General features: G+C 41.1%; 1 protein-coding gene across 1 annotated transcript; it reads left to right on the top strand.

Annotated features, from left to right (window-relative positions):
- Positions 1 to 7,701: 7,701 nt before the first annotated feature.
- Positions 7,702 to 8,673, top strand: LOC121986879. The gene is made up of 2 exons (XM_042540808.1): positions 7,702 to 7,791; positions 7,897 to 8,673. Exons 1-2 carry the CDS (start codon positions 7,702 to 7,704, stop codon positions 8,671 to 8,673), a joined length of 867 nt encoding a protein of 288 aa, XP_042396742.1.
- The last annotated feature ends 824 nt before the right edge of the window (positions 8,674 to 9,497 follow it).

Raw genomic sequence — 9,497 nt, 5'->3', positions numbered from 1 at the left:
CCCAATCGATTGACCATCAATTTGAAGCCTCCAATCGATCGGCTGATCGATTGGGAGCTGCGACTTCGCACGATAAGCTCTGGATCAATCGATCGATCGATCCAGGCTATTCCCAGGAGCACAGAGGCGCTCTGGATCGATTGGTCGATCGATCCAAAACCTCCCCAATCGATTGAGAGCAATCCGATCGATTGGGATTTGACCGTTGGCGCAGGATATAGTTGTTGGCGAGCGGTTCTCTCGGAAGGACTTCCACGGCTTCGATTCTTTCCCTACAGCAACTTCACAACCACTTCTCCACAGTTCTCACGCCAGATCTTGAAGGTTCTTGGAGGCTTGTGCTGGTGCACGTCCAAGTCAAGAGGCAAGGAAGAAGCTAGGGTTAGGGTTTCTTGTGCATATCTTGTAAGCTTTTGCTTGTATTGTATTTCCCTTCCCTTTCTTCTTGTACTGAGAGCTTGTAGGGCTTCTCCGCCTTTGGTAGTTACTGAAAAAGAGTGTTTTTATAGTGGAGGGTGCGTGAGTGTGTGGATCCTTGGATTAGTCACCTCTTGTAGAGGTGGATACCAAGTAAATCCTTTGTGTTAGTGTTGTATGTCTTGTTTCTTGTATTTTCGCTGCACATTATCGTAAGAAGCAAGCAACGACGAGCACGAGATCGCGCCGAGCTATTCACCCCCCCTCTAGCTACATTTTGGTCCCAACATGTTGGACTCAGCGGTGATCGCTGGACTCGGCGACGATGGCCTGCGATCTGATGCAACCCATAGGGATGAGCTGCCGGTGTGCCGGCGACCTCAGGTGGAGGCGGCGACACCTGTTCCAACGAGTGGCAGCGGGAACAGAACACGAAGGCCCCCCTCCTAAACCTGACGGCCGGAGGTTTTTGCTGCCGAGAGGAGAAGGAGTGCGGAGCAGTGGCTGGTCTGTCCGGTGATCCGGCGGTGGCGTCGAGAGGAAGAGGAGAAGGGGAGAAGCGGTCGTTGACGGTGTCGCGAGGAGGAGAGAGAGAACAACGGTGGTAGCGGCCGGCGATGGCGCCGGCGAGGAGCACGAGAGGATGAGGAAGAAGACATGCTTTCTTCCTTGGCGGCGACAGAGAAAACCGAACCCATCCCCCTTCTCTCCATGAACCCCCCTTCCCCCTTAATGCCCTAATAGTCAAAAGACACAAACACCCTTCTCCCTCTCTCTAATTCCCCCTTTGCCCTCAGGCTGCATCCGCATCAGGGATAATCTGAATTGAAATTATAGAAACAACTCAGACATATTTGTCAAGATGATTTGGACTGATAATCTCAATGGCTTGAGTTGATAATTGTTGGAATACAAACAATCTATTGCCGGAGATTTTTAGGGGACTTAGTTGAATTTAAAAATTACACATAATTTAAATTCAACTTACAATTGAGCTGACCTGAGCAGATGATCTTAAGCTGCCAGCAGGGGCTGACCTCAGAGTGACTGAGTGAGTAGAGCATCCGAGCAAAGAGGCCAGTCGGACGAGGCAGACAGGCCGAGCAAGAGAGGCTGGTCGGGTCGAGCAGATAGATCGGGCGGCAGACAGGTCAGGCTGTCAGAGAGGTCGACCGAGTCGAGCAGACAGGTCGGGCTGTCAGAGAGGTCGGTCGGGTCGAGTAGATAGGCCAGTCAAAGCAGACAGGTCGGGCTATCAGAGAGGTCGGTCGGGTCGAGCAGACAGGTCGTGCTATCAGAGAGGTCGGCCAGGTTGAGCAGACAGGTCGGGCTGTCAAAGAGAATGGCCGACCGGGCGAAGATCCCGAGCGGGCAGAGAAGTTTGTCGGTCTGACAAAGAGACCGACCGAGCGAGCTGACTAAGGTCTGCGAGTCGTCGTAGTTTCCTTGAAACAGATTCGCCCACCTCCGGCTGTGCTTCGAGGCTTACAAGGGTCATATGTTTCCCACGATATAACGGGCGACCGTGAATCCGACCAAACACTGGTGGTCATGACGAGCTGAGTGGTACCCGAATGCTATCATGGACACTCCGCCTAGCAGGAGATGCACGACAGAGGAGGAAGAAAAAATGGAGAGCTTGCTACATGGTAAAATTTTGGTTGCTCCATTTGGGCAAAATTTTCCCCGACCGGTCTGACATTCGTGTGCACAGGTCGCACTCACACACAAATCAACTTGGTTCAGTGCAATCTAAGCCCTGAATTTGCACTCCCCTTGCGCACCAACACGTAAAAGAGAACCTCTTTCCATGCATTTGTTCACATCCTTAATGTATGTGAATTAATATAAGCCAACAAAAATGTCTTGAAACTTCCAATGTGAGACTAAAGTCTCATTCACAATGGAGTCTCTTTCCTCTTTCATTTCTTCTCCATTCACTTATTCAACAATCTCAAACTGCCAACTTGAGCAAATTAGGTCGATCTTCTTCTTTGTCCAAGTAGTGATCTTGAGTATAAAGCCGGTAGCCTGAGCCCAAGCCCGAGTTTGAGTCCAAGCCTGAGCCTGAGCTTGAGCCTGAGCCTGAATGGGTATTCACAACTTCAATGCTTTACACATTATAAATCAACCTCATTGTTATTTAATATGAGAATAAACTCTCATGCACAATGAAATCTTCTTTCTGGTCTCTTTTTTCATTTATATTTATCCAACAATAATCAAGTTAACTGAACTCTAACGAGATTGATCCCCAGCCGAGAAACACTCACGAGCTTGTATAAAACTCAAGAATCTGAGTGGCAACGATTACATTTTCTTTTCCATTACAAAACAGATCAACAATTTTTGTCTGTTCTTCCCTACTCCGTGAATGCAAGAACATTTTGACCCTGCCAGGTATTTAGTTCTTCGAGAAATTCATTTATTATCTCCCAGAAGGGAATGGAATGAATCACAATTTCTGCAATCATTCTTTCAACAAATATGATACATCCCAATTCTTGAAAATCCCTATATTTTAAAAGAGATTTGACAAGACATTCCACCTTTGAAGGCCAATATATCTTTTTGAAACACCTCCAGAATATATAGCTTTGACGGTGTGTTTTGCTCTCCGAGCAATATAAAAATGTTAGTAATTTTTAGTTATAATTTAGGTATAATTTTTGACTAGGATGTCAGAACGAGACAATCTATTATGTAAATTGAAAATTTATATTTATTACTAAGTGAAACTCGTAACTGACCCGTATTCGGGTCTAGAAACATTGTTTAAAGTATTTTCAGAGGCTCTTAACATATATATATATATTATTTTTAATAATTATTATTATTATTTTTGATATTTAAGGGTATGTTTGTATTATGTAAGTTAGAATTTTGGGTCTATATAAATATCTATGTAATTGATATTAAGGATTATCTTTTGTTATGAAATCAAACTCTTATTTTTCAATAAAACTTAGAGATGACCATTGCTCTTCATTTGTTGATTTTCTTATGTTTTGTTTCCTCTAAACTTTCACCTCCAGAATAACCATTATTCTGATGGATGTCAGTTGCATGACTGACATTATTGATATCTAGCCCTATATGTTTTATATATGGCAATTTAACAAAGGGTGCACGTAGAAATCTAAATTTATCAAAAGGCGTACATTACTTTAGTATTTACCAAAGAGCGCATTTTTTTAAATGCATTTTCTATTTTACCCTCATGATAATTTGACTTTTTCTACTGTTTTTCTTTTCTTCATTATATTTCTCTCTCTTCTCTGTCGGCAAAAGATAGGAATAACATTAGTTAATTTTTAATTACATTTTAATACATTTGAAGAAGCCAAAATAAATAATTGACATCATATTTGGACTCCTTGCAATTTCAGAAATCCACAGGAACTGAAATGGGTGCAATCGGAGCTTTCTAGGTCGATCAGTGGGTTTCGGTTAAAACCCACTGATGGACCTAGAGAGCTCCGATTGCACTCATTTCAGTTTCTATGGATTTCTAAAATTGCAAGGAGTTCAAATATGATGTACATTATTTATTTTGGTTTTTTATAGATGTTAACAAGCAAAATCAAAAAATCAGCATAAAAGCCCACGTTGGGCCTGATATGGAATCATATCAGGCCCAACGTGGGCTTGATATCATTCCAAATCAGGCCCACGTTGGGCCTGATTTGAGTCCATATTAGGCCCAATGTGGGTTTTTTTTGCCAATTCTTCAATTTTACTTGTTAACATCTATAAAAAGCTAAAATAAATAATGGACACCATATTTAAACTCCTTGTAAATTTAGAAATCCATAGAAACTGAAATGGGTGCAATCGGAGCTCTCTAGGTCCATCAGTGGGTTTTGACCGAAACCCACTTATTGACCTAGAAAGCTCCGATTGCACCCATTTCAGTTTTTATGAATTTCTAAAATTGCAAGGAGTTAAAATATGGTGTCCATTATTATTTTTGGCACTCCTAGTGGTGGACCAGAGGTTTTAAAAACCCTAAATCTCTCTTTCTTTTTTTTTTTCATTTTTTTTGTTTAGGCTTGATATGAAGAGATATCATGCCCATGTTAGGCCTGATATATCTTCATATCAGGCCCAATGTGGGCCTGATATCTCCCCATATTAGGCCCAATGTGGGCTTGATATGGGAGATATCAGGCCTAGTAACAACAAAAAATAAAAAAAAAGAAATAAAGAGAGATTTAGGGTTTTCAAAATCTCTGGTCCACCACTAGGAGTGCTAAAAATAATAATGGACATCATATTTGGACTCCTTGCAATTTTAGAAATTCATAGAAACTGAAATGGGTGCAATCGGAGCTTTCTAGGTCAATCAGTGGATTTCAGTCAAAACCCACTGATGGACCTAGAGAGCTCCGATTACACCCATTTCAGTTCAAATATGGTGTCCATTATTTATTTTGACTTTTTATAGATGTTAACAAGTAAAATTAAAGAATCGGCAAAACAACCCACATTGGGCCTGATATGGACTCAAATCAGGGCCAACGTGGGCTTTTATGCTGATTCTTTGATTTTTCTTGTTAACATCTATAAAAAGCCAAAATAAATAATGTACACCATATTTGAACTCCTTGCAATTTTAGAAATCCATAGAAACTAAAATGAGTGCAATTGGAGCTCTCTAGGTCCATCAGTGAGTTTTGACCGAAACTCACTGATCGACCTAAAAAGCTCCGATTACACCCATTTCAATTTCTATGAACTTCTAAAATTACAAGGAGTTAAAATATGATGTCCATTATTATTTTTGGCACTCCTAGTGGTGGACCAGAGGTTTTGAAAGCCCTAAATCTCTCTTTATTTGTTTTTTTTTATTTTTTTTATTTTTTGTTGTTACTAGGCCTGATATCTCCCATATCAGGCCCACATTGGGCCTGATATGGGGAGATATCAGGCCCACATCGGGTCTGATATGAAGAGATATCAGGCCCAACGTGGGCATGATATCTCTTTATATCAGGCCTAAAAAAAAAAAAACGAAAAAAAAGAAAGAGAGATTTAGGGTTTTCAAAACCTCTGGTCCATTACTAGGAGTGCGAAAAATAATAATGGACATCATATTTGAACTCTTTACAATTTTAGAAATCCATAGAAACTGAAATGGGTGCAATCGGAGCTCTCTAGGTCCATTAGTGGGTTTTGACCGAAACCCACTGATCGACCTAGAAAGCTCCGATTGCACCCATTTCAGTTTCTATGAATTTCTAAAATTACAAGGAGTTAAAATATGATGTCCATTATTTATTTTGGCTTTTTATAGATGCTAACAAGTAAAATTAAAGAATCGGCAAAAAAGCCCACATTGTGCCTAATATGGAATCAAATCAAGCCCAACGTGGGCCTGATATGGAATCATATCAGGCCCAACGTGGGCTGTTATGTCGATTCTTTGATTTTACTTGTTAACATCTATAAAAAGCCAAAATAAATAATGTACACCATATTTGAACTCCTTGCAATTTTAGAAATCTATAGAAACTGAAATGAGTGCAATCGGAGCTCTCTAGGTCCATCAGTGAGTTTTGACCGAAACCCACTTATCGACCTAGAAAACTCCGATTGCACCCATTTCAGTTCCTGTGGATTTCTAAAATTACAAGGAGTCCAAATATGGTATCCATTATTTATTTTGGCTTCTTCAAATGTATTAAAGTGTGATTAAAAATTGACTAATGTTATTGCTATCTTCTGTCGACAGATAAGAGAGAGAAATATAGTGAAGAAAAGAAAAAATGTAGAAAAAGTCAAATTATCAGGAGGGTAAAATAGGAAATGTATTTAAAAAAGTGCGCTCTTTGGTAAATACCAAAGTAGTGTACGTTTTTTGGTAAATTTAGATTTTCACGTGCGCCCTTTTATAAATTGCCGTATATATCTTGATCATTGGAGTAGGAAATGAGATGTACGCAGAGCATGATGACATTCAACAAAAATTATTAGCTTAATATGAGAAAAACTTGAAAAAGGTATGTGGAAAGTTGTCGAGCAAAATTTGGGGTGTCATCATCTAAAATCATGCAAGTAGAAAATGACATTATCTTAGCAAAATGGTACCACGTAGATTGTTAGATGTTTCATGAATATGTTGGTAGATTTGATTTGTATCTTTCGATATTTCAGTTGTGTTATACCACAAATAACACTTTATCTATATATAATTTTCTTTTTCCTCCACAAAAGATTTACTTTAATTATATAGTGAAAAAAAAAATCATTAGTGTGATCCTACTGATTCTCTTCAATAATCTTTGTGTGTCATGATGGAGGAATAATATCGAACCTAAAATAGATTTCATAAATCTCAAAGTTCACATAGCGCATCAATTAATTCCTTAACATTAGGTATTAAACCCTAAACAAAAAAAGGAAGACCTTCTAGCCAATTAATGAAGAGGAGGCTCTTAAAAAGGTTTAAACCAATTTGGTTATTAATTAATTTATAATCATAAATTTTCCTTGGAGGACAAGTTTAGAGGACTTGAAGTGCTGTTCATAGTTACATCATGTCACTTTCATTAGATGTTGCTTAGAAGTTGTCAACAGTCTTTTATGTCAAAGAGGAATTTAGAGATTATTCATCGTGACAATATAATTAATAGGGGCGGCAAAAGAAGGAAGACCCTGTGTCATGAAAATCAAATAGCTTACATTTGAACATGATTTTTTTTTCCTACTTAAAATTTGTGGGATTTTTTAAGACATTGATCTAAAACTTTTGTAGTGATCACTTAAACAGCCAGAGTATCTTTTGTCTAGCAAACTAATCATATGAATTACTTTTAACGAATCTCAGACGCGGTTGCTTAATTATTTTATGATACCATTATCTGACTTTGATTCCACATCTATAGCTATCACATGCCAATATCCTTCCAGATTTTCTGCTTCTTGCTTCTTTTTGATTCCTACAATTTTTTTTTTACAATCTAATCCAAGTATCTAGGCACAACTAATACGGTATTCTCTTGTTTCATCCACGAGTATATCTGGAAACACAAGTGAGTTCTTCTTCAGTTTCCTACATATTCTATCTGTGTAGGAAAAGAGATAAATATAGATACAGTGAGATAAACGGCCATGTCATCAGGAAGAGCCTTTTGATTCCTGCATATTCTATCTGTGTTAGGTGGTTGACTTGAAGTCAAGTCACCAAATTAAAGGAAGCGTAATTTGAGGGTTCCGTCATGTGCCAAGTTCTATATATATCAGGCTAAACCCCGACGGACGTTGAGTTATTGAATTGTGTTCATGTCGACAAACTCCCTGGAAATTGTGTTCCGTAATGGTAACTCCACGAAGCAGGCCGTGCCTCTCATTGATTCTAACGAGGAGATTCAGGTCCCTAGCTAGCTATTTTCTTTAATTTTTTTTCCTTTAATTTGTTTGCCAATGATCAATTAATACGATCGATCGATCGATACTGTAAATTACCCATGCTCACAGAGCGTAGCGATCGTGTTGGGGTGGACGACGGTGGCGGTGAGCAAGCGTGGTTCGTCGCTGGAAGTTCTCCTGGACGATCAGCATCCTCCGCGGGTTGCATCGGCACCAGGCGATACGAACTGTACTGAGGACGACGCAGTCGAGATCAACGTAGTGGCGGCGGCCGACGATGAGGTGGAGCAAGGCACTGATCGAGACCAGCCACGATCGTCGACCTCGGCGATCACCGAGCAGTACACGAGGGAGGCGCGGGGGCTGCTCATGGTCCTGGCGACCTTGTTCTTGCAAATGGCGTACCAAGCGGCCGCCAATCCCCCCGGCGGTTTCTGGCAGGACGATCTGAGTAGTGCCACGCAGCAGCTGGCCGGCGGCGGATCCTCGGTGGCGGCGGTCCCGCACCGCGCGGGGGACCCGATCATCCGCGACAAGTTCCGGAGCTGCTACGTGGGCTTCGCGTGGCTCAACGCGCTGGCCCTCGCCTGCTCCTCCTTCCTGATACTGTTCCTGCTGGCGCAGCCGCTGTTCCGGAGCCGACAAGCGAGCCATCCTCGGTGGCCGACGCTGATCATGTACGTCAATCTGGTGCTGATTCTGGCGGCATACACGACGGGAGCAGTCACCAAGGCGGAGCTGATGATATCGCTGATTCCCATCGAGGTCGTGTCTGGCATGAGCGTGGTCATTCTGTACATATACACCGAGGGAAAGATCTTTAGCATGAAAACGTTAACTCGGATCGCAGCAGCAGAATATCTGATGGGCTGGGTCAAGAAATGAACTAACTTGATCGATAGATGTACGTACGGTATATACATTGAATATTAAGTAATGGAGATGAATTAAATAAGAACAGATCTAGCGTGCAGTAGGCTTTATTTAATTCATGATTTGCCATGGTCAACTAATGCATATATGCATGTGACATATATAAGAAAAACTCGCCTTAATTCTCCACTTCAAAGTTCCTTAGTGCTGGCTCGATGGTCAAGTAGTGCTTGATTGTGTGGAATCTTCCTAAGAGGAGGGACGCGGTCTTGACAAATTAAGCAAAGAGATCGATGGAGGCCTAGCAGAAAGTATTGAACATGCAGGAGCATAGAGAGAAGGTCGATCGATTGTCTGCATGCGAAGAAATTAATGCATGCCTGTGTGAAAGGCGGCTGGTGGCTTATAATGAAGTTGATGTTCCATGAAGTGACAAATCTGGGAAAGAAGCATGCAGAAGGTGCTCGGAGGTTTCACTCTTGAAATAAGAGAGATTGCAGCTCGCTTTCTAGATGCAGAAAACCCTTCAGACATTTTGTTCTGTTCGAGTAGGTCTTCGCATGAAGAAAGAAGAACAAAAGAAAGCCACACATTATCTGGCTCCATGATGATGGCTTGAGTATTCCGCATGCATGCTCCTGTTGTCGTGCAAGTAGCAGGTGGGATCCGCTGATCCCATCTGATCTGATCCTCTTTTAGATCAGAGACATTGATAGAGGAATTTAATGATCCCATCTATTTAACAGATGGGGATTATTGAATTCACCTATCACTATAATGGATTAGAACATGATCCACTAAATATGAATCAAAGGATCTCTTCTCGTGCAAATAGC

The sequence above is a fragment of the Zingiber officinale genome, chromosome 5B (assembly GCF_018446385.1).
Source record: "Zingiber officinale cultivar Zhangliang chromosome 5B, Zo_v1.1, whole genome shotgun sequence".
NCBI classification, from domain to species: domain Eukaryota; kingdom Viridiplantae; phylum Streptophyta; class Magnoliopsida; order Zingiberales; family Zingiberaceae; genus Zingiber; species Zingiber officinale.
Note: the sequence above shows the minus strand (reverse complement) of the source record. Positions and strands in the feature narration are given on the sequence as shown.

Excerpts from the sequence above, each read along its gene's own strand:
- LOC121986879 (XM_042540808.1), top strand. The coding sequence starts at position 7,702 with ATGTCGACAAACTCCCTGGAAATTGTGTTCCGTAATGGTAACTCCACG. Across the intron at positions 7,792-7,896 it reads ATTCTAACGAGGAGATTCAG|AGCGTAGCGATCGTGTTGGG; the intron begins GTCCCTAGCTAG and ends CCATGCTCACAG.